Source organism: Nymphalis io, chromosome 30 (genome assembly GCF_905147045.1).
Source record: "Nymphalis io chromosome 30, ilAglIoxx1.1, whole genome shotgun sequence".
NCBI lineage: Eukaryota > Metazoa > Arthropoda > Insecta > Lepidoptera > Nymphalidae > Nymphalis > Nymphalis io.
In genome coordinates this window covers 3,421,295-3,447,733 of record NC_065917.1, presented here as the reverse complement: position 1 = coordinate 3,447,733, position 26,439 = coordinate 3,421,295, and the positions used below count along the sequence as shown (strand labels likewise).

The window sequence follows — 26,439 nt, the reverse complement described above, 5'->3', positions numbered from 1 at the left end:
CTAGTGGTTAGAACGCGTGAATTTTAACCGATGATCGTGGGTTCAAACCCGGGCAAGCACCACTGAATTTTCATGTGCTTAATTTGTGATTATAATTCATCTTGTGCTTTACGGTGAAGGAAAACATCGTGAGGAACCCTGCATGTGTCTAATTTCACTGAAATTCTGCCACATGTGTATTCAACCAACCTACATTGGAGCAGCGTGGTGGAATAAGCTCCAAACCTTCTCCTCATAAAGAGGAGAGGACGCCTTTAGTCCAGCAGTAGGACATTCACAGGCTGTTCACGGATGGTCTCTTGTGCCGTCGTTACACTGGCTCACCCACTCTCATCCGACACAGCTTTCAATACAATATGATAATATATAATACGTAAATCGATTCAGTTTACATCATATTTTCAATAAGCGATCGATAATTACGAATCATTTGCGGACGACATGGCAACGAGCTAAGCGTCGAAAATATGTCACTGCTTACGTGACGTACAGCGCGTGATGCACATGCGCAGATGAACGTAAACCGAGCGAAAGTTTTATAGACCCCCCCACGAATCGTGAATATGTTGAAGCATTTGGTGTATGTATAAGTTGAGATTGATGGCCGAGTGGTTAGAACGTGTAGTTATTAAACTGAGTATGCGGGTTCTCGTTCTCTAGTAGCACCACTGAATTTTCATTAATTTCATTTTTATGAAATTGGTAGGCGGGACGCGCATCGTGTTGTAAGAAAATAATTACCATTCCTTACATGAAATTGCGCCACCAACCTTGGAAACTAAGCTTACATCGCCAATGCGCTACCAACCTTGGATGTTATGTCCCTTGTGCCTGTACCACTGGTTCACTAACTGGAACACAACAGTTTTTTTTTTTTTTTTATATAGAAAAGGAAGGCGGACGAGCATATGGGCCACCTGATGGTAAGTGGTCACCAACGCTCTTAGACATTGGCATTGTAAGAAATGTCAACCATCGCTTACATATCCAATGCGCCACCAACCTTGGGAACTAAGATTTTATGTCCCTTGTGCCTGTAATTACACTGGCTCACTCACCCTTCAAACCGGAACACAACAATATCAAGTATTGCTGTTTTGCGGTAGAATATCTGATGAGTGGGTGGTACCTACCCAGGCGAGCTTGCACAAAGCCCTACCACCAGTATCACAGTACTAGGTATTGCTGATTTCACGTTAGAATATCTGATGAATTGGTCGTACATATCCAGACTACAATCAAGAAGAAAGAGACTTAAAAATATTTGTCCAATCTCCACATATTTCGCACTGCACGTAAATAATTCTATCCCTTTTTATTATATATAGCTTTTTATTCTTCAAAATACACACATCGCGAACACAAGGTACAAAGGAATATTAATACAGCTCAATTTAAATGAATAACAGTTAAAATACACTTATATAATTTGTATATACATAAATTTCAAATACATAAATTATTTGTACTTACAACGAAAAAAAGTCGAGATGGCCTAGTGGTTAGAACGCGTGAATCTTAACTGATGTTCGTGCGTAAGCAACCCGGGCAAGCACCACTGAGTTTTCATGTGCTTAATTTGCGTTTATAATTCATCTCGTGCTTGACTGTGAAGGAAAATATCGTGAGGAAACCTGCGTGTGTCTAATTTCATTGAAATTCTGCCACATGTGTATTCTACCAACTCGCATTGGAGCAATGTGGTGGAATAAGCTCCAATCCTTCTCCTTAAAAGGGAGAGGAGGCCTTAGCCCAGCAGTGGGACTTTAACAGACTGTTATTGTATTGTGTATTCAACGATTTCATTATATTAACATTAGCATGTCGATGACTTGAAGCCACGAGTCTATCCCCTACGATAAACAAGCGCCTAAAGAAGTTTTCATTTATAAAAAAAAAAAACAATTGTATTCGTATGTTTCGCTTTGTAGCGTGCGTAAGGTAAATCGTGTGCCTATTATCTTTGAAGTCGGTTAATTAAAACAAATTGTCCTTATAGAAGGCCCAACGGCTCCAATGTACTCGCGCTATAAATAATACAATGCCATCGCGAGGTTGGTAACGCGACCTCGAATTATGTTTTATCGGAGACATTAGAATTTGTATTAAAGAATTGGGTATGGCTTTGATTAGTCTACTAGTTGTGCCCCCCCCCCATTTCCTCGCGTATAGTTGAAATTTCCGGACGTTCAAACAAGGCTGTATTTAAATTTTAGCTTTCTATTATAAATTTGGTCCTGCGTTGATGAGTCACGTGGACCGCTTTGTGATATTTTAGGGATTCTATACACTTTTATGTAACAAACTCACTTTCGTGTTTATGATATTAGCAAGGATAAAAGGAACCCTGTCTGTTCGGTCAGGAGGATATCGTAACAGCAGTGCGATTTTGTAAGAACTCACTTCATTACTCGCCCGTGAAATGTCTAAATGCGTCTATTGTTGTAATGTTATGATTATTACGATGAGATTTGTCACGACGGTTTTTGGCGGAGTCTCGAGTTTGTTCTTTAGAATAGCTTGATTCGAGTAATCTTTTACTGGTTTTACTGGTGGTAGGGCAAGCTCGTCTGGGTAGGTACCACCCACTCATCAGATATTCTACCGCAAAACAGCAATACTTGATATTGTTGTGTTCCGGTTTGAAGGGTGAGTGAGCCAGTGTAATTACAGGCACAAGGGACATAAAATCTTAGTTCCCAAGGTTGGTGGCGCATTGGATATGTAAGCGATGGTTGACATTTCTTACAATGCTAATGTCTAAGAGCGTTGGTGACCACTTACCATCAGGTGGCCCATATGCTCGTCCGCCTTCCTATTCTATAAAAAAAAAAAAAAAAATCTTCGGTACTATACATCCGGGCTCATCGGTTTTGTACAGGATATATTTCGGAGAGTGTGCTCAGGAACTATTTAATTTGGTTCCTCCGTCACCTTTTTACCATAGAACTGCGAGGCATCGTAAAGATCTGCACCCGTACGCAGTTGATGTATCTAAGACACGAACGAAACGATTTGCTTCCTCGTTTCTGATACGCACCGCTAAGATCTGGAATACCCTCCCGACCTCCGTTTTTCCCACCACCTACAATATGGGTACCTTCAAGGAGTGAATAGGCATCTTCTAGGCAAGCGCGCTCCATCTTAGACTGTATAATCACTTTCCATCAGGTGTGATAACAGTCAAGTGCTAGCTTATATATTTAAAAAAAAAAAAATCGTCAGACAAACTTGGTTAGGTATCGTGTTCATGTGACGCAACGAGGGTATTAAAATATGAATGATCTGTTTTCTTACTCTAAGGTTTCATGACGCGAAAGCGGCCATGACACCTGAATAAAATTCCCCCACAAACGTCACCTCGGTATTGCGTAAACGACAAACTTGACTTTGAAATATTTGTTAATTATTTGGACATTTATCAATTTTTTGGCTTAAAATTCTCATTGAAATACGTCTTATCTATCTATGTTAATATTACAAATGCGAGTGACTCAAGTCTGACTGTTACGCTTTCACGACTAGAACACAGAATTTGATGAAATTGAAGCAAACCTGATCTCTAAAGAACATTGACAGCCCCACAACATGGGGTGAAACCGTGAGCAAAAACTAGGATTATATAAATAGGCAACGAAAAATCAGTTCAGTACCTTTTTCGTCTATTTGCCGATCGATTTTCTATATATATAAATGATTACCAAAAAAAACGAGATTAATACACCTTTGAATACCACCTACCACTTGTGAACGTTAACCTTGTACACTACCATCTGCTGAATGAGCGACTGAGACAGCGAGATATCGTTGTCTCTTTCGCTGAACGATCGAGGACTCTTCACAATACGACCGCCATATTTGAAAAATAGTTAAAAGGCGATATTATTTAAAGCAATAAACAAATCAAATATGTGCGCTTAAATGGGCTGGCTGCAATTTGGATGCTATAAAAATATATATAAAAATAATTAAGTGATTTATAAAATACTCGCCTACGACTTCGTCCGTGTGTTTGGGGAAGAGGGGCGCATATTTGGTAAAAAAATTTGCTTATATACATCCTCGGGGTTTAAGCTTCTTTCATACCAAATTACGTCAGAATCGGTTCAGAGGTTTATCCTTAAAGTGAAACAAATACACAGAGATAATTTCGCATTTATAATATTATTGTAGGTATAAAATTTCGCTCCTTCGTGATAACAACAGTAAGAGGCTAACGGCCTTATAGACGTTGCTTAGCAATGTCTGTTTGTCATCATTGATTTGACATTCGAAAGAAGACAGCAGCATTTATAGTTCGTATTTATTGATTTAAAATAGGCAGGCAGACTGCCGATCGGACTATCTAAAGCTACCACAGTTCATGAACAACCCTTACAATTATGAAATACGATGTTAAGTCCCTCTACACTGGCTCCCGTCATTCAAACCGGAATACAACAATACAAAGCATTGATGTGTGTCGGTAGAATATGTGACGATTGTGTGGTACGTACTGGTAACAGCCTGTAAATGTCCCACAGCTGGCTGAAGGCCTCCTCTCCCTTTTTTGAGGAGAAGGTTTGAAGCTTATTCCATCACACTGCTCCAATGCGGGTTGGTGGAATACACATGTGGCAGAATTTCAGTGAAATTAGACACATGCAGGTTTCCTCACGATGTTTTCCTTCACCGAAAAAGCACGAGATTAATTATAATCACAAATTAAGCACATGAAAAACTTCAGTGGTGCTTGCCCGGGTTTGAATCCACAATCGTCGGTTAAGATTCACGCGTTCTTACCACTGGACCATCTCGGTACGTACCACCGCAAAGTGACTGCTAATGTTTTACATGATTCTATAGTTTAACAGTGAAATCATCTTTCTATGTGGACCAAGGTGAATTTAAATATTATATTTAAAGCAAGTCGCATAATGATCTTGAATCGTTCGAGGTAAACCGATTGAGGAGAGCCAAGTTACGTCATGCTTTGCCGTGTTGAATAATAATAATAAAAAAAAAATACTTTAAAGGCATTTGAAATAGACCTTACTTGTGCGTTGTGCGTCGGGGTGGGTCCACTCATTATAAATTCTATCGCCTATCAGTAGTCTTGAGTATTATTGTGTTTCGGTTTGAAGGGTGAGTGACCAGGGTGACTACAGGCACAAGGGTCATGACATCGTAGTTGGGGGCGCATTGGCGATATAAGGAGTGATTAATATTTTTTACAATGCCAATTAATGTATATGGGCGGGGTGGTGATCATTTAACATCCATAGGCTCACTTGCCAGACTGCTTAACTAATAAAAAAATAAAATCGGGAACTATTTCTTCTGTGTTATGAAACGATTAGCTTGTTATTGGATATAAATTAATCATAATATAGAAGACTAACGTGGTTATTTTTTACAACCCTTAAATGTTCTATTTAATAAGAAAAAATATATTATTTATATCTATCTATCTATCGTATTAAGATTGTCTTGTAATTGTACTTGTTGTTGTGAAACTGAACAAAATCATATTAACTTGTTTTATTTCAATCTGTACGCTCATTGGTCGGCAGCAGCTTATGACGTAACAAGCGACCAATGAGCGTCCGGTATTTCGTATGATAAGTAAATCTGTTTTTGCTCATTATTTCACTAATTGATACGCGAGAACGATTTGATATGAAATTTTTAATAATCATTTCGTACATTTTTTTTAATTTAAATACGTCAAGGCTAAGATGTCATGTGACAAATTTTAATCGATCGCCCATTTTCTTTTATTAAATATAAGATCAACATTTAAAGCTGCTTAGCCTATTATATAATAATAATATTTACTGAAGTACAATACAAAAATGAATGATATATTTAACAAAACAAACAAAAAGCTACTAACCTGTTAGATAATGTGCAACTACGCTATTTTTATTTTTTTATTTTTTACATAACTTTTGTTTTTAACTGCGTACAACAATTTGGCTTAATGCCAGTCTCATTAAAAAAATCTTGTTCAATATTTAGTTTTAAAAATCTAAAAGAAGATCCACCGTCAAGCATACAATGCGTGTGATATTCGTAAAAACTTACTTAAAAAGGAGTTCGTAATACTCTAAGGCTTTCCTGGCCGCATAGAAACCAGTCGTTCCACTTTCGCGCGAAAAACGCCAGAAATAACAACTCATTCGTAATTGGAACGGCGACGCGACGCATCGTTGACTTTTAAAATGGCATTCCATTTTTTAAATTAATCCTCGGTTCACCGTTGGCAACAATGGGGCACAGATTCAAAAACAGCCTGCAGCGCTTAAATTACCCATTTGCATACAAAAAGTTACATCCTATCTAATATTATACGTGCGAAAGTGAGTTTGTTACGCTTTCAAGTCTTAAATACTCAACCGAGCATCATGAGATTTTGTCATTGCGTTGTTACTGAAAAAGAAATGGGAGTTTTTTAGCGATTCTTTCCAAATATGATAAAATCAAATAGGATTGTCAGAAACATTATCTTGTACTGATGATATTTGGCCTCCTTCCTATAAAACCTTCTTTTTAATTACGACAAATCAAATAAAGAATAATTATCCGATTGACATATCAACGCACAGCGGGTTAGCACTATGAATATTTGCATACGGATTCCTTGTACACAGTAGGAAGCATTTTTTTTAAATTTGACCCCTAAGGTAGATAGGTAGGTAGAAGGGGATAAAAGTTTGTTTGAAAGAGCTATGGAAATTTGTAATTGCGTATGCGTAAAGCGCTTAGTATTTAAGTCGAAATTTACGCTTCGTCGAATTTTTTTAACAGGAACTCGCTGGAAATTTTATGGGCTCAGCGACAGCTGCTCGTTGAGCACATCTGTCGATATTACTCGTTCGAGAATTTAGGTGGGGGCACGCTTATCGTGACCTGGATATGGCTATCAAAATATTTATAAGGTTTTTCGAACTAGTTTGACGTTTATGAAATTGTATTTTTAAATGTTTTCTTTTTACGAGTATAGATGTTGTTTGCAGTTCTATATTCTCTGGATATATGATTCGATTCGATTTGGTAATTAGAAATGACGTGCAATGAATTATGTTTAATTTTTAAATAAGCTCCAAACCTTCTCCTCAAAATGAGGAGAGGAGGCCTTTAGCCGCGCAGTGGGTCATTCACAGGCTGTTTCGGTTCGGTTTACAGACTGAAATAAAAAGAAAACATTTACATTTTTTAAAAATATAAAATAGGCGTGCAAATGTGCCACCATTCTTGGGAACTAAGACCGTTTGTGCTTATAGTTACACTGACCCACTAGTTTTTCATTATTATCTTAAGATAACGATTTAGTGACAACCTCTTCCCAGGGGCGGATTTTCCTCCTGGACGAGTAGACCCGGGCCTAGGCGGCGAAGACTTTATCTTTTAGTAGTTGCGTGCGCCCTCTGTGAACTCTCCCATAGTTTGTTTAAACATTTAAAAATGTATCTAGAACGACTGTGTATTAATATTACGTATAGAGATTCCGTTTGGTAAACATACATAATATAGCACACCTTGGGAATGAAACGATCGCCTTCTGGCTATTTTTTTTTATAATCGTAAACGAAATTTTATATTAAAAAAAAAAATTAAAACAAAAGTATGATATTAATCTTTTGCCGATTCTTCTCGGGTGTGTTCTTTTCCGAAACGGTGGTAGTTTTAAGTTTGACTATAATTTAGTAAGTGTAATGCTTCAAATGTTGAATAAGGTATTTTGATTTTAAAGGTTCTAGGGGATAGGTTCTTCTAGATAAAAAGCTGAGATGGCCTAGTGGTTAGAACGCGTGAATCTTAACTGATGATCGTGGCAAAGCAACCCGGGCGAGCACCACTGAATTTTCATGTGCTTAATTTGTGTTTATAATTCATCACGTGCTTGACGGTGAAGGAAAACATCGTGAGGAAACCTGCATGTATCTAATGTCATTGAAGCTATGCCACATGTATGTTTAACCAACTCGTATTGGAGCAGCGTGGTGGAATAAGCTGCGAATCTTCTCCTCAAAAGGGAGAGGAGGCCTTAGCCCAGCAGTGGGACATTAACAGGCTGTTACTGTTACTGTTAGGGGACAGGAGGGAGGGAATTTTCCATAGACCTAAACCAACGTATCAAAACACCCCTATACTCTATTCATAATTCCAATATGTATGTCTAATCTTGCCACCATGCCACGCGGTCACCATTTGTAAAATAGCTATTTTTAATTTTTGTTTGTTTATGTTTACGACTTATATAAATAATTCTACTGTAATGAAATTTATAATTATAAATTACTAGTATATGAAATACGAAAGTCTTCAACCAATGCGTCTTACCTGCCATGGTGCCGAAACGTGGACACTAACTGCGGGACTAGTCCACAAATTCAAAGTCGCTCAGCGTGCTATGGAGCGAGCTATGCTCGGAGTATCTTTGAAGGATAAGATCAGAAATGAGATTATCCGGAAAAGAACCGGAGTCACCGACATAGCTTGCAAAATTAGCAGGCTGAAGTGGCAGTGGGCTGGTCACGTATGTCGTAGGACCGATGGCCGTTGGAGCAGACTAGTCCTAGAGTGGAGACCGCGAATCGGCAAGCGCAGCGTAGGGCGCCCTCCAGCCAGGTGGACCGACGACCTTAAGAAGGTGGCGGGCACCAACTGGATGCGGAAGGCGGAGGACAGGGAGCTTTGGCGCACCCTGGGAGAGGCTTATGTTCAGCAGTGGACAACGATTGGCTGTTGATTGAAATTACTAGTATATTGAAAGCATTAATCGTTTATATATTGACGTCGTAAATAAAATCATAAAACAGTTTCTATCACAGCTTCGTCCAAGTGAAAGTTGTTAAATACTCGAAACAAAGGCGTTTGTCTTCAAACACACGCTTTCGAGCGTTACATTTACTTCTAGAACAGTCGATACTTATTTCTGTTGGTAAATAATGATGAGAAAATTAAAATAATGATGAGTGAGTTCGTAATTTATATCAATACAAGTCAGATATATATATATATATATATATATATATAAGGCGCTTTCGAAGAGAACGTTGCTGTAAAACTCTTATGAAATTATATATTTCGACGTGGGGCGTGTTTGTACGATGTAAAGTGTATACAAGGGTAAATATAGTTTAGCAAATGTTTATATAACATTCAAAAAACACTGTTTTTTATTTCCTTAGTTCTTATTTCATCCGTTAGAAATTAGGACGCATTGCCAGTAACTAACGTAAGCGTCCGAAGAAAGGAGGTTGGAAGTATCAAATTTCAACAGGGTTAGAGGTAGCTTTGTAGGAATTTTAATCGTACGAACGAAATCGGGATGGGTAGGCATATATGTATATCTAACTAGTTTCTTCCGTGTGAGGCTGGGAGAGATGTTATTTTTTTTATAGAATAGGAAGGCGGACGAGCATGTGGGCCACCTGATGGTAAGTGGTCACCAACACCCATAGACATTATACCAATATGAAATTAAAAAAAAAATAAGACGGATTTCCACCACATGCGAAGCTGGCGTATATATAAATACGTACGTAATTTATACATATGTGTAATAAAAACGATTACAATATAAAGTCCGCCATAAAAACTTCGAGTTGGTACCGAAGCTACCACGTGTGAATCATTTAGAAAATTTGTCTAGTGTCTATTTTATTTATAGAGTTTTTCATGAATAAAATAATTACTAGTATAATTGCGAAAGTGTGTTCCTTTGTTTGTTAAGCTTTCACGTTTTAATTACTCAACCGGTCATTATGAAATTTTGCATACACTCCGTTAGGGGTACAGAAAAGATCTAGCTAACAACCAGCTTCATTGGTGGTAGAGCTTTGTGCAAGCTCGCCTGGGTAGGTACCTCCCACTCATCAGATATTCTACCGCAAAACAGCAGTACTTGGTATTGTTGTGTTCCGGTGTGAAGGTTGAGTGAGCTAGTGTAATAACAGGCACAAGGGACATAATATCTTAGTTTCCAAGGTTGGTGGCGCATTGGCAATGTAAGCGATGGTTAACATTTCTTACAATGCCAATGTCTATGGGCGTTGGTGACCACTTACCATCAGGTGGCCCATATGCTCGTCCGCCTTCCTATTCTATCTAAAAAAATAAATAAAAAACACTAGGTAAATTAATAAAGTCGTATTTTTTATATTGTTTCGTTAATCTTAATTTATTTATTCCGTTGATCGAAATCATGAAGAGGAGATATCAATCGTGGCGTGATGCGTTCGTGTCGTTATCAATTGACCGATAACATAGCATCTGTTACGTCAGCAATTTTAATTGTATGTAACATCAAAACAATGACTTTTATGACTTTCAAATATAATTGCATATTAAAAAACAAATATCTTTCTAACAAGCAGTGCTGTATGGACTCACTTCATCACTCACACGTGAAATGTCGACAACCGACTTTGGTGATATACTATTTTGACGCGTGTATTCTTGTAATGTTATGATTATAACGGTCAATATCGCATATCTGTTTTCTTTTTTCTCATAGAAATGACCTTACAGTATTTTTACTGGCAAATTTTATAATAAATTTGAGTGTATTCCTATCAATTATGTCATAACAAGTTTATTTATCAATTGATTTAATGTACTTACAATGCTTTTAATATTCTATAGATATTAATACGGATAGCAATATTTATTATCAATGATATATGATATTTTGAATGTCTTGTTGGTCTAGTGGCTAGATGTAAGGCCGCAGACCCGGAGGTTCTGGGTTCAATTTCCAGGCCGGGCCAATAAAAAGTTGTTGAGTTTTTCTGTCAGAAAATTCTCAGTAGCAGCCCGTAGTCTAGAAATTGGAAGTGTCTACACTCCCGTGCCTACCTTGAAAGCACGTAAAGCCGTTGATCCTGCGCCTGAACTCTTTCCGGTCGTGTCGGATTGCCGTCCCATCGGATTATGAGAGTTATGGAATAGAGTGCACCTGTGTTTGCGCACACTTGTGCACTATAATATCTCCTGCGTAGTTGGCTAATCTCTCTTGAGATTGGCTGCCGTGGCCGAAATCGGTCTAAAGGACATTATTAATGTGTATTATATTTAAGTAAGTGATTTAAAGAAAAGATATGAATAAAATTGTTTTCTAATAATGTACTGTTCTGTTTTAATAAATTTATTTAATTGCTTGGCGTGTGTTCTGTTAAGCTAAGTGTTCATTCGAATGACAAATCAATGATGTTAGAAATAAGTAATGTGTTTAACAAAAAAACGTTTATGGGTAAGGTCGTAAGTTTTCCTATTCCAATGATAAAATTTACTGGTGGTAGGGCTTTGTGCAAGCTCGCCTGGTTAGATACCACCCACTCATCAGATATTTTACCGCAAAACAGCAATACTTGATATTGTTGTGTTCCGATTTGAAGGGTGAGTGAGCCAGTGTAATTACAGGCACAAGGGACATAAAATCTTAGTTCCCAAGGTTGGTGGCGCATTGGCTATGTAAGCGATGGTTAACATTTCTTATAATGCCAATGTCTATGGTCGTTTGGTGACCACTTACCATCAGGTGGCCCATATGCACGTCCGCCTTCCTATTCTATAAAAAAAAAAAAAAAATAAAGACAAACAAACCTTAGATTTACATATTCCAAGCGATGTGCGTATAACTTTGCTGTATTGTGCGCTACAAACAGTTCTCGATTGATATATCTTTATTTATAATACAAAACTATTCCACTCAACTATAATAGTTATAACCACTTTGTTCTGAAGTTACGATTACAACTTCGCTTACATTAAAAACGTCATTTCCTCGCGGATCCATTGAGGAATTATTCGAGATCTTTAAAACTCAACTCGTATTCCGATTTCTATCATTATCATTTATTTCAAGTCAACACTTCTCGTCTCTGTTTGCGTCTTTTTTCCAACGCCATTTTTGTCTTGACGTCATTTTCGACATAAAATAAAATTGCACCTGTCATAATAATAAAAACTTATTATTTGATTATACATATTTCTTACAATTAATAAATTAACATAAAAATAGATACAATAAAATACATATGTGATAAATTGATGATTCTTTATATATATATATATATATAAGACGAAGTATTTTTATATAAATTACAATATAATAAAACCACGCAAACATTGAAAGTTATAAAAATATATAAGAAAAGGTAAACAAGACGATAAATCTATCGGACGTTTCGAATAGATATAGAAACGGTTCTCGAATGTTCTGTTATTGTTATTTTGAACTCAACGAAAAACAAAATAAAGAGTTGAAGTATTTTTAATATGTCCAAGGTTATATGCAGATACGGTTTGATAAGAACGAAAATATTATATAAATATACAATATGTCTAACGTTTTAATGTTGTTGGTATCTTTGCACTTTTATAACCGATTTAGAAACGAGTAAATCGGTTCTTGGAAGGTGAAGGAAATCTAGACACGATGAGTTTTGAAGAGTCTGTCGTCCAATTGGTTCGTGAGGGAAGATAGTTCATATGCGCGATTATAATTAATCAGCTGTTCAGTATATCTCGCGCTTGTGATGGCTGAAAAATCATTGATTTCTCATACTTAATTTTGGATAAACTGGTCGATAAGTTTAATTTTTCTTTTGAAAATATGTTTTCTTATCAACAACGTGTGTCATCTTTAAATTGAACATTTGCTGTCTGTGTTTGAAAAGAGTTAATATTTTGCCATCTTCAATCTATTATTTTAGTTGTTGTTAAAACAAAATTATATTTTTGAAACGAATAAAAACAAATATAAGACATTGGTTGATTTTAAATTCAATATCATAAACGTTAACAATTTTCGCATGTTTTATTAAAATATGTTTCTATAATGTGCTAATTTTACAGGTAATTGTTTATTATAAACGCCTTATTAAAAAAAAAAATCCCTGTCAAGAGACCCGAGCGCTCGCTGCGCGGAACCATCGAAGGTTCACATAAAAATAGTATCAAGGGTTCGTTACCCGATTTGTACTAAACGGGTCAAGGGTTCCGACCGTGGCGTATTTTGTTTATTGAATTTCGAACGTCGTTCTGTCTCGTTATCCGAGCCGAACGTACCGGGCCTGCAATAGTGCTCAACCACTATTGTATATTATCTGACGTTATATCGAGAGCGAAAGGTCGCTAGGCAATCGTCTTTCAACAAGACATTGTACCTGGTAACCTTAAAAATACCATATTCCTATCCTAAATCACACAAATACTGACATATATCCATTTTAACGTCATCGAATTATTCAAAAACTTCATTATTCCTATCGCAAAAGTATCATTAAACATTTACACATTAATAATATAATCTAAAATCCTCTAAAGAATATTCCCCATCGCTTAAAATCCTACAAATTCTATTCATATATAAACGCCACATAGTAAGAACGTCATCGACTAACCTTCTGACGTCATAATCCGTTTCACCCTATCCCACGTCATCGTACTCCACTTAAACCTGTCAGTGTTCAGTGGCCTGAGCTGCTGGAACTTGACCGTAGCTCTCTTGTCAGGTATTAGGCCTCCGCGCCCGGTCGCACAAACCGACGGGACGACGAGCCTTGGGGGGATCGGCGCTGGCAATACGCTTGCTCGCTTGCTCTGATATCTGCTTAGGTGAGTTTTTTTATATATTTATTTATTAAGTGTGTGTGTATTTGTACATATATATGTATTATTATTTATTTTTTTACAATACACAAAATACTTTTTTTTGTGCATAATTTTTAAGACTGAAAAATGTCTCGTTTCTTGATTATTGTGATCGTGTATTAATGCATTGTTTAGTTTATAAGTTGTTAAGATTAGGATGGTGTTGACTCGGCTCATGTGTTATTGACCCCGTAAATAAATGGCGACCCCCACTAACCCCAAACAAATCTGTTTGCGTACGAGTGTGTTTTAAAACTTTTATCGTTAATGTGTAAACGATGTTTACTTATTGTCTTAAGTAATGCTTAAACAATAATATATCTTTTCTTGTTCCAAAGTATTATTGCATGTTTAATTATTAGTCGGTGAAATTGCACTCGCATAAATAGTGACAACGCCCAGTGTTATCTTACGTGAGTACGATAGCAGGTTTGTCGCGCATTCATGATATTAAATGATCCTACTCGGGTGTTCGTGGCTCTCTGATTCCGTCAGTAGCAAGTCAATGGTGACGTCTGAATAACGCCTCGTAGACAATTGTATTACCTGCAAAAAGAAACGAATCGTTTCTTGAATATAGTATGCACTCAGGGGCGGTTCATATCTTGGTTGCCATAGGCCGATGGAAGGTTGCCCTCCTACTAGTTTTTAAGTGTTTTTTTTTAATAACCGGAATCTTCATACGGGCACTTTTTGCATACTGCAATTATGGATATTTTTTAGTTTTTATAAGCTCCAAACCTTCAAAGGGAGAGGAGGCCTTAGCCCAGCAGTGGGACATTAACAGGCCGTTACTGAAATGTTTGTGTATGTGGTTTCACAGAGGAGAAATCTCATCAAGTTTTGCCGCCCTAGGCCCTACTCAGCCTATAGGGATATCCGCCCCTGTACGCAATCTACCACTCTCGTTTTTGTTAACGCATGTAAACGATAATTGATGAGCCGGTTGGCGTGGTTGGTAGATACTTGCCTTTCACGCCGAAGGTTGTGGGTTCGATTCCCACCAAGGACAGACATTTGTGTGGATGAACATATCTGTTTGTCCTGAGTCTGGGTGTAATTATCTATTTAAGAATGTATTTACAATAGAAAAGTAGTATATGTAGTATATCAGTTGTCTGGTTTCCATAGCACAAGCTTTGTACAAGCTTAATTTGGGATCAGATGGCCGTGTGTGATAAATGTCCCAAGATATTATTATTATTATTAATTGAAATTTACCATTTCTTTAAAACTTAAAACAATTCGGAAATTTTCCATCCCGTATCAGACATACATACCTTTTCAAAGTTATCATGATATCGCTTATTTAAAGCGAAAGATAAAAAATTAACATAATAGTCGACGACGAAACTTCCGTATAATTTTTTATTATTCACGTAATAATATCAACTTATGCGGTCAAGTAATTGTAAGGCATCAGTCACACCTGCGCGATCAAATGAAAGTGAACACAACGCTTAATGTACCTTTTTTCTAATTATATCATTCTATAATTGAATTAATGAAGAACTTTTAAATATTAATGTTTCCGCTGGGCTAAGGTATCTTTGAGAACACCACTGCTCCGTTACGGTTTTGTGGATACACAGGTTACCTCACGATGTTTTCCTTCATAGCCGAACACGAGATTATAAACATTAATAAATTATATGAAAATGAGGTTTGAACCCGCGTTCTAACTTCGGCTTTTTTTTTACATCGGCATTGTGAGAAATATTAACGGTCAATTACGTCACGAATGCATTACCAACGTTGGGTATAAGATGTTACATCCCTTGTGCCTGTAGTTACACTGTCTCTCCCATCCTTCAAACCGGAACTCAACAATACTAATCGTAGGTATAATTTATTTATTTATTTATGGTCCACAAAACAGATTATAACTAAAGACACATTTAATATATAAGTAAACATTATAAGCAAGCTAAGTTATAACCCAACAACTATGTGAACACAGATTGTAGACGAAATATTTCACTTATAAAAATCGAATAACATCAGCACTTGAGAATACATTGTACACTTTACAAAAAACGTTTACAATAGATGAAAAGAAAAAATTATACAGAAAAATATGAACAAGTTATGACAATGAAAAATAAAATGAAATTATGAAATGTTGAAATGAGGAACTAAATAATGAATAAGAAAATAGATAATTGTTTGGTGGTTAATTATTTTTCCTATACATAAAAATTAAATATGTATTATAACATAAATACTGGTGGTAGGGCTTTGTGCAAACTCGTCTGGGTAGGTACCACCCACTTATCAGATATTCTATCGCAAAACAGCAATACTTGATATTGTTGTGTTCCGGTTTGAAGGGTGAGTGAGCCGGTGTAATTACAGGCACAAGGGACATAACATCTTAGTTCAATAGGTTGGTGGCGCATTGGTGATGTAAGCGATGGTTAACATTTCTTACAATGGCAATGTTTATGGGCATTGGTAACAATTTACTATCAGGTGGCCCGTATGGTCGTCCGCCTACCTATTCTACAAAAAAAAAATTCTTCCATATGTAACATTTGTGACGTCAGAGTTCAACGCACTCGACATGTGGTCGAGAAAATAAATATTTACTTTCGTAACGGGCTTTGTTTGTTTATCTGTTCCTTAAAAAATGGGATACGAGATACCGGTTTCATATTCGTTAAAATAAAGTCAATGAAAACATGGGTGTTGTTTTAAATATTCACGGAACGACACCGTTAAATCCCCCGCTAATGGCAACCCCATCCTAACCGTTTGTTGCTATTTAAAACTTAAGTATTAAACTTAACTATTTTCGTTAATATGTTTATGATAGTCTCATTGGTCTAGTGGCTGGATATAAAGCCGTAGATCGGGCCGATAAAAAGTAATTGGGTTTTCTGTCGGAAAATTCATCGGATTATGAGATTGAACCCTAGACCTCGGGATCTGCGGTCTCATATCTAGTCACTAGACCAACAATACAGTTAAATAAAAATGTCTATGTATACTGGTATTATATCTTGTTAATGAATTGTAACAACCTAACCAGGTGCCGATTCACCCTCTGCTCGCACCAAAGCCCGATCATGTTGAGATCGGGCGCGGGACACCCGGATGCTGACGCTGGTGCATCGACTTCGTCAGGCCGTGCCGACATACGTCAGCTATATACCACGCTCAACGAGTACTTGCAGTTGGAGACGAAGTTTCAGCCGAGGCTCTGTCTGCCGACTGATAGCGAGGTGAGCTTTTTTTTTACGTTAAAGGTAGGTAGGCGGACTGGCAAATAGGCCGGCGTTTGTTAAGTTGTTGTTGTTCGTTTGGAGCTTATTCCACCACGCTGATCCAATGCGTACTGATGGAATACACATGTGGCAGAAATTCAGTGAAATTAGACACATGCAGGTTTTAATCACGACGTTTTCCTTCACGGAACATGAGATGAATTAAAAAATCAAATTAAGCACGTGAAAATTCAGTGGTGCTCGCCCGGATTTGTACCCACGATCTTAATCGATGTTTCACGCGTTCTAACCATTACGCTTTTAATATATCTTTCGACGGATGGGCTCGGAAAGACAATCTCGCTCTGATCAAGGGTCCAGCGACCGCAATAATCGTTAAATATTCACTCGACCGTTTTTCTATCTCATCAATTAACTGTTACACAATATTACGATATATAACAAATAATAATTGACCCGTTTCTTTCACAATTTACGCTTCGAAATTGCGTCTGCGCATATTAACGTAGCGTCCGTAAGAAATATTCGTTTGTGTATTACGTCACATATGTATATGTAAATCGCGTTTGTTGAGGTCGTTTTGTAACTGTTTATTTAGAAATACTATATACGAACGCGCCGCTATGGCCTCTTTCGAATGGCTACGTGTTTCGTCTTTTTCGCGATTTGAAAATAAAATGACTATATCTTTTCGAAAAATCTAGATATTCTTAATTCAACTCTGCTCTTATAAGCAAATTTGAATCATCATTTTAAAAAATTAATTATATGATCACGGAACCGGTTCGCATTGGAAACTTGGTTCATACCATTTTTGCTGGAATCTGAGGGGGTGGTGTCTTTTCTTGATGTTCAAGCTTGCTTTATATTTTCATCAAAATCAGTTCAGTGGTTTAGCCGTGAAAGTGTAACAGATAAACAGACAGATTAGCATTTATAATATTAATATAGATTACTTATTATATAGATTAATATAGATACAAGTCCAATGTGCTCAAACACGACACATTTCCTCTGTAAATTGGTGAGGAGTTGGTTGTTTTACCGATTCCTGAAACCAGTCAATCCGTTTATGAGCTACGATGACAGACAAGACATAAAGAAACAGGTTGAAATTATAAGGCCCAAGGAACATTACATCTGAGTCCCGGGGTTTAGGAAATCAACCTTCAGGTGAATGAACCCTTCGTTTTGGCCAATTGTGATTCTAAAATTAATTTTCATCCCCAGAACGGTGAAGTTACAACTGGAGCGCGCGATGGTGCCGCGCACGTGCTCCGCTGTCTCAAAGTGTGGTTCGACCTGCCTGCGGACGTTCTCATCAGCGCTATCAACCTCTTCGATCGGTGAGTTAATATTTACACAGTCTTAGATTCAGTCCAGCCCGTGAATGTCCCCTCTACCTTGGGAAATTAGACACATACAGGTTCCCCTCGCAATGTTTTCCTTCACCGCCGAATACGTGATGAATTATAACCACAAATTAAACACAAGACAATTCAGTGTTTCCTGGGTTTGAACTCGCTATAATCGGTTAAGGTTCACGTGTTTTAACTACCGAGCCATCTCGGATTCAGTCTAGCCGGTATATATATATATATACACACAAAACTATATGTTTGTATATCTGTTTGAGATTAATATACTTTGACACTGTTTGTCCAATTACCATGAAATTTTGTTTATATTTCTGAAACGTACAATTATTTTATATATATAATACATAAGTTTTATCATTCCTAAACGCACTTGGTGGTAATGTTTTGTGCTAGTCTGTGTGGGTACCACTTACATATCCTACTGCCAAGCTGTAGTTTTTTGTATTGTTGTGTTCCGGTTTGAAAGGTGGGTGCGACAATGTGAGACATGCACAAGGGACATGACATATCCGGTTCCTCCCAGGGTTGGTGGCGAATAAATCAAAATAAAGCGTAATTACTAACTTACCCTAAAACGAATTTCAATATAATTATCCATAACGTTTTATTTTTCAGTTTCCTAACGAAAATGAAAGTACGTCCGTGCCATGTACCCTGCATCACTGTGTCCTGTATGAACATCGCTATAGACGAGTACGCTGACATGAAGAAGCAGCCGCGCAACGTGACCGTCGAGGAGTTGGGTATGTTGAAGTTTAGCTCTCCAATATATATTCTATATGCTAGTAAACTATTTACTAGCATAGGGGTCAAATTTATTATTATTATTATTTATGTATCAGCTGTTAGGTACCTACCTCCTACCTAATTCCCACATAGCAACAAGGCTATCTGTAGTAAAAAAATATATATATTATTTTAGTAGATTTGTGTTATTTGAATATAATTGCATATAATACAAAGAGATACCATATTCAAACTTATATAGAAAATACATTTTTAAAGCTTAATAATAATATTATAATAATGTATACATATATATAACATAGTATTGCGTCCACAGTGTCGGTGTCGCAGTCGGCGTGCACGGCGGGCGACGTGGCGCGCATGTCGCGCGTGATCGCCGACAAGCTGGCGGTGGCGGAGCGCTGCGCGGTGAGCGCCCTGCACTGGGCGAGGCTGCTGCGGGCGCTCGTCGAAGCCGCCGCCGACTCGCTCGCGCTCACGCACGCGTGTGTGCTGCCGGTATGTGTGGCGCCTGCTTTATGTTATAGCGATAAAATATTATACTTTTTATGGTATAGCGATAGATTCTGTGTGAAAACCGAAGAAAGTTCACGATGAATGAACCAATGTGACTCGTGGTCAGAACACGTTAATTATAATTATTTAATTTTTGTTTGTAATTGATCATATGTTCCAAGGCGAAGGAAAGCATCGTGAAGATGAAAATTGCATGTGCCGGGTTAAAATTAGCTCTATATATGTATCCAGCAACCCATACTACAGCAGCGTTATGTAGTAGGTTTCAAATTTTATCGCCGATAGGAGGACACCTTAGTCCAGCTGTGGGACATTTGCAGGTTTACATAACTTTCCGTTTAATCAAATATAATTTGTTACAGGAAAGCGAGTTGATCAACTTATTGGAGATAGCAGTTTGCGACGCTGAGTGTGTCAATGCTCGTACTAGCGAACTGGCGCTTGTATTGGTTTATCATCAACTAGGTACAGTGATGTTCATAACTTCTCATTTATATATTTTTAAGTGGTGCTCAAAAATGCAAGAGGTTATATACTTAGGTTATCATCTGAGCCGTAGACTAAATGAAACCTCTTCAAGGAAGTCAACTGGCGTATGTTCATATCTCATGTATCATTGAGTCAATGAGAAAAGCACTAGACGTAATATGAATAAAAAAGTACAACCTTGCATGTAATTTTAATTTAGCGGGCGGAGCCGCGCTCGAAAGTTAGGACCAAATAAAAAGATTGGTTTTTATAGAAAACTTTAAAATTTCTTATTAATATAATTTTATATTACAGAGAAACATCTCGTGGAGTACAGTCGCAAGGCAACAGAGGGCGGCGCTCCTTTGCCGGATGACGCGTACTATCTCTACGATTTCGCTGCTCAGTTGCAAGCTCACTGCAATGTTAGTGCTCATTGTATTTCCTATTTATTATATTCTAGTAGCAGAATATACATTAGCAGTTCTGCTATATTATGCACTACAAACAGTTCGCGATTAATATATCTTTATTTATAATAGAACATTATTTTGTTGGTTTATTTTTTTACTACCAAAAATCCAATAACAAATTTGCCAATCAAATATAAGTAATAATAATAATAATGACTAACAAATGAATTATTGCCTCCTCAGATGTCCGACGCATCTCTGCTAAGTACGCGCACCCACGTGCGCGCCGTGCTCGCGCGATACGAGGCAAGACAGGCCGCGCCGCACCGACAGCGCCTCGTGTGGAGACTATCAGAGCGCACGCTTAAGGTGGGATACCACTTGACCATTATTTTTTTATTTCAGACTCAGGTTTCGTCGAAGCCGGTTTTTTGTATTTGCAGCATATAAAAATGCAATTTATTCAAGTAATGCTCTTTTGTGTATATCGTCATTTTACGAGATTAAATTAAACTGAAAACTACCGGTACGAAAAGTAGAAATTCTAACCGTTAAGGACTTACTAATTGAATTGACTTTTGTTTTTTTAGTGATACAGTAATAGCGGTTTGCGTTCGCGTTCAAATCAAAGACAATCTTTGTTTATACTTTTTTATTTATAAAGTTAAGTTAAGTTTAAGAAGTCGAGATGGCCCAGTGGTAAGAACGCGTGAATCTTAACCGATGAACGTGGGTTCAAACCCGGGCAAGCACCTCTGAATTTTCATGTGCTTAATTTCTGTTTATAATTCATCTCGTGCTTTTCGGTGAAGGAAAACATCGTGAGGAAACCTGCATGTGTCTAATTTCATCAAAATTCTGCCACATGTGTATTCCACCAACCCGCATTGGAGCAGCGTGGTGGAATAAGCTCCAAACCTTCTCCTCAAATAGGGAGAGGAGGCCTTAGCCCAGCAGTGGGACATTTACAGGCTGTTACTTTATTTATAAAGTTTGTCTTTCCTCAGGTGCTACGTCCGACTGATCGCTTAACATCTCTACTGCCTACGATCGAGGAGCAACATTTCGCTGTCGATGTAACTCCAAAACGCACCAGGTAACTTATACTAACAAATTTTAACGCGTGTTGTCACGTTAGACGCGAATAATAGATATACCAAAAGAAATTTGGCGTATTGACAACAGTACTGTTGTTGCAAATTGCTCATTATAACTAAAATTATACATACGAAAGTTAGTTTGTTACACGCTTTCAAGCTTCAACTAGTCAGAGGTAGAGCTATTCTGTAAGAAAAAACTCGTAACTCACCGCAGTGAACGTGAAATGTCAGAAAGTTATATGCGACATTGTCCATTATAATCATAACATTTCAAGAATACACGCACCAAAATAGTATATTCTCATAAGTCGGTTGCCGAGATTTTACGTATGAGTTCATACAGTAAAGCACTGCTGATTATTATAAAATTTTGCAAACACGTCGTTAGTTGCCACGGTGGCCAGACCTAGGACTGGCAATTGTTTGTACTAATAACAAAATCTAAAGCTATATAAGAATACCGATCAAGTTTGTTCAGCCATATGTCAATAGTGAATTTGAAAAACTTAGATAACTTCATTTTGTTTTTTTTTTTTTCAATTTTTATAGCATTCGATTATGTAAAAATAAAGTTTAATTAAAAAACATGAATAAAATTTAGATTTTTCTCACAGAACAGGAAGCGAAAGCAGCGAAAACGAAGAGACTTCGGACTGGCCGCGGAGCCCCGTCTTACCCGTCTACTGCGACAACTGAAACATAAACAATAACAATTAACCGCGAAGGCTGAACTATCACTACCTTTGTTCGGTGAGAAGAAAAATAAAATAAAAAAAAAAGTAGAAATAACGGTGTGAAAGCTGAATAACTTGCTACTTTTGCCTGATGAGAAGAAAAAATTAGGTAGAAAAATTAAAATCAATAACTCTGCTGATTATCTGCTGACCATCGCAAGTTATGAAGAAAAAAAATACTGCGGAGTGAAACTAAACTACTTATTTGTTCAGAACTCAGGAAAACAGTAGAAAAAAAAGGGAAAACGGAAGCCAAAATATCATTTTCATTAAGTACAATGGCTGTATGATATACGACCCTTGCTTTTAAATAAATAAAAATCAATGGTAGCTATTTTTCGGAAACGATACACAAATTCGACATAATAATTAGATAATAGACAAGGCATATTTTTATTCATAATAATTTTTATTATAAATAAAATTTTCCCAAATCAAAAGTTTTTTACTGGAACATCTAACATGGCCATATAATATGTAATATATGACAATAATAACATTATTGCCATTATCTAATTATTAGTCATAGTTAAATTTTAAAATAATAGCGAAATATTATATTTGATTATATTTTTGTTGAGATCCCACTTTTGCATCGAGTCAAAATTACGTGATCCACTTAAAAAAACTACGATTACATAAGTATGTTAAAATAAGAAAACAATAAAAACTTTAAAAAAAAAAACTTTTTTTTTTAAATATTTTTTGGGGTCAGATCATAAATTTAAATGTACGTGTGTAAGCGTAGCTTTATTCCGGGGATTGGGACGAATCGAGTTCTTTTGATCTTTAAAAAAAATGCGAGGCGTATTATAAATTCAAATTAGTTCGAAATTCAAAAAGGTCATATTCATACAGCATGCTGTGCTGATGTAGGAGAGAGATAGTGGTAGGTTTTTCTTGTCTTGTGCGGTGATGTTGTATGTTTATGAATCGAGCGTTATTTTGTAAGGTTTTTTTTTTAACATCGGCGAGAGCAAGGCTGGTTTACCGCCATTTTTATCAGAACCCAGAGCTTTATTAATGTAATTTTTTACTTTTTAAGAAAAAAAAAATAGTTTTGGCGGGAAAGAGCGTTGCTCTCGCCCTGTCCATAGCTTTCGTACTGTGATGATTTTTGTAAAAACGAAAAAAAAAAAATTCCATATTTTGTAGTTGTAAGTGTTTAAATGTGTCACATAGAATGAGTGAACTTAATAAACTTAAGAAGAAAAAAAGTAAAAAAAATCCACCGAATTTTTTCTTATAATTATCAATCAATAACTTAGTATTATGATATTATATAGTTCATAAAATAGTTAATTTTTAATATATACTTCTTTATTATACTGACTAACTCCATGAGTTTCATATAAATTATTAATTTAATAATATATCGTTGGGATTTCAAAATTATCTTATATTCATATTCTTTAAAATATTGTAATTCATTTCATTTATATCTAGTTATAAATTGACAAATGATAAAAAAAAATTACAAATTTTAAAAAAGTAAAAAAAAAAATGATCTCACATAATTTTTGGTAGTAACAGTAACTTAAAAAAAAAAAAGCAAAAAAAATGTGTAGTGTGTTTTTTTTTCTTTTTATGTTAATTTTACAAAATATTTTCAGAAAGGTGCGTTTACAAAATGTTATTTAAGACTAAATATGCCAGATAAAATGTTTTTCCATTGCAATAATTTGATTTTTATTACCTCTGACATCTTTATACTCTGTGATAAACGTCTTATGAATAATATTGTCTTAAAAATGTCGATTATGAAAATAAAAATGTAATCGTCATAATTTTATCCATCTCTTTACAAACAGAAGGATATTACATAGTCAAATCTATTGTACAAAATACAAATTAAAAAAAGTTTATTTCATAATTTCTTAATTAAAAGAAAATTTTCTTGTAACAGCTCGAATATTATTTAATTTAAAGTTTAATATTTAGAATCGAATTGTTATCTGTTTATTTATCATGTATAGTTAACTTTTTTTTTCAATTTAACATCTTGTAATCTATTGCAATGTAAGTGGACCATTAGAGCTTTGTATGAAAAATATATTTTTTTTTCAATCGCTACTCGATATCGCTCAAATTCTTGCCAAAAATGGTTCACTTCGCTACACCATTCTCAATAATAAAATATAATATTATTAATGAGATTTTTTATCAGAGTTTTCATTTAAGTATATAAAAGTAAAAGTATTAATTTATCTCTTTGCATTTAAATAAATAATTGTAGATTGTGTGCATGAACTTTTTATAGTGTTATAATTTATTGTAACGCGTCTTGTGAAGTGAAAATATTGAAATCTCGAAGTAGAGAATAAAAACTAAAGTTACGACTCTTGACATATTGTTTCATTTATTTCCCGCCAATTTTTCTGTCACTCTCGTTTTTTTGACTCCGTTATATAGACAAACAGCCCACTCAAAATGTTTGCGTTATTGGAGTTATAAATACTTTTTACAAAAGTACTTTTAAAAATATTGATAACTTCTAGTTGTACAGACTAGAAGTTATCAAGCTTCATATATAATGTAACAGACAACATTATCAAAAAAGGTCACTTCGGCGAAGATCGGCATACTTTATTAAAAACTTAATTTATTGATCATGATTCAGACAAATTTTACTACAGGATGATTAAATATTTAGTTCACTTAAATTAAACAGTCAAAATTACTTAAAAATCATTTGTTTATGCAAAAATCATAACTTTTAAATAACAATCAAATTGACGGACTTTTCTGACACGTCGGATAAGACCGTATAATGTAAAAAAAAAAATCCATAAATAGACACTTTACATTATTGTATACATAATCTGTGTGCGTATTTAAACATTTGTTCAAAATGTTCCGTCAAATTTTTAATAAATCCTTCCTGGCGGCTTTTACCTCAAAATGAAGCGTTTGTCGGATGAGTCCGGCACACATCGCCATTCAGAGGTAAAAAACACTTTCATTAATCAAAAATTAAAAAGTTTATTTACGAGAGCTTTTAATATTTCTTAAGTAATTAACAGAACAATAAAAAATCAAACAAATAAAAAAAAAACAAAACATAGACAACATTCATATTTTGATTTAAAACGATAATGTATTAACTTAAAAGTATATCGAATTCTCATCACAATTCACAAAAAAGTAGTGTTCCTCTGTTGGATGTTCTGTTATACTTTCCTATTGTGGACTAATTGAATTAATTACCTGAAAACAATATTTACTACATTTACATTCAAATTCGATCAATGGAAATTTTATTTTATTCATAATAGTATTTGTTTAACAGTAATCAAACAAATTCAAAAATGTCATTTATTTCAAATAAACCACATGGCCTTATTTCGACAATTTAAATAAATTGAATACCTAATGGTGATAATACCTGATGGTATTTAGTTAGCTAAAGTGAAATAAAAGCACTCATTGTACAATAGGGTTTGGCCATCAGTTAATAATAAAAACCTTGCTTAGTCGGAAACGGTATACGATATCTGGATACGGCGAGGATCGGCATATACCGATCTTTTCGTCCAATAACTAGACGGACTTAACCACTAGTGTACTTAGAGGCTATAATTGTATCATTAGAAATAATTTCTTAAAATATGAGTTTTATTCAACTTTGAGATAATTATTAGATAAAGAAATTGTTTTATAAAATTGTAAACTAATGTAAAAAAATAAAATAAAATAAACTAAACTAACTTGCACAGATCATACAAAAACACACAGGGTATTTTTTTTCAACAATGTGGTATCGTCTTGATGAAACTTAACTGACAAACTAAATTTCAAATGAAGTTTTTTCTGTCTGTGTTTTAACTAACGCCATGTGCTTAAAGTTATAGATATTAGAACAGTAAACGTTTTTGTACATCATGCTGTTATGTACGTAGCTATTAAGAATTAGTCGTATTCCTTACTGTACACTATAGATCAATTTCGTACAACCCAAGACGTCAAATTATTTAAACCGCCATTTTGTCCAAATATATTGGAGCGCAACATCGTCAAATATATAAGTTCATTCAAATCGTCATTAAAATAGTAACTAAAATAGTAACGTTCATTCAAATCGTCATTAAAATAGTTTCTAAGCATCCAAAGTATACAAAAATATGGAACACACTGAAAACGAACCAAAATTAATTATAATATAAAATTTAGACATTGCAATAAACGATTAAGATTACTTTCAAAATTTTTAA

At 35.6% G+C, this 26,439-nt stretch overlaps 1 protein-coding gene across 2 annotated transcripts in view; it reads left to right on the top strand.

The window, feature by feature from the left end:
* The window catches only part of LOC126780042 (cyclin G), a 31,610-nt gene extending 7,036 nt beyond the window's left edge, over positions 1 to 24,574 (top strand). For both annotated transcript variants that reach the window (XM_050504294.1, XM_050504293.1), the window contains exons 2-11: positions 13,506 to 13,608; positions 16,676 to 16,868; positions 18,102 to 18,217; positions 18,866 to 18,993; positions 19,314 to 19,495; positions 19,876 to 19,978; positions 20,297 to 20,406; positions 20,638 to 20,763; positions 21,402 to 21,490; positions 22,109 to 24,574. In XM_050504294.1, the coding sequence (XP_050360251.1) occupies positions 16,713 to 16,868; positions 18,102 to 18,217; positions 18,866 to 18,993; positions 19,314 to 19,495; positions 19,876 to 19,978; positions 20,297 to 20,406; positions 20,638 to 20,763; positions 21,402 to 21,490; positions 22,109 to 22,190 (1,092 nt within the window). In that variant the 5' untranslated portion in view covers positions 13,506 to 13,608; positions 16,676 to 16,712 and the 3' untranslated portion in view covers positions 22,191 to 24,574. The remainder of the gene's footprint in view (positions 1 to 13,505; positions 13,609 to 16,675; positions 16,869 to 18,101; positions 18,218 to 18,865; positions 18,994 to 19,313; positions 19,496 to 19,875; positions 19,979 to 20,296; positions 20,407 to 20,637; positions 20,764 to 21,401; positions 21,491 to 22,108) is intronic.
* Positions 24,575 to 26,439: the final 1,865 nt, after the last annotated feature.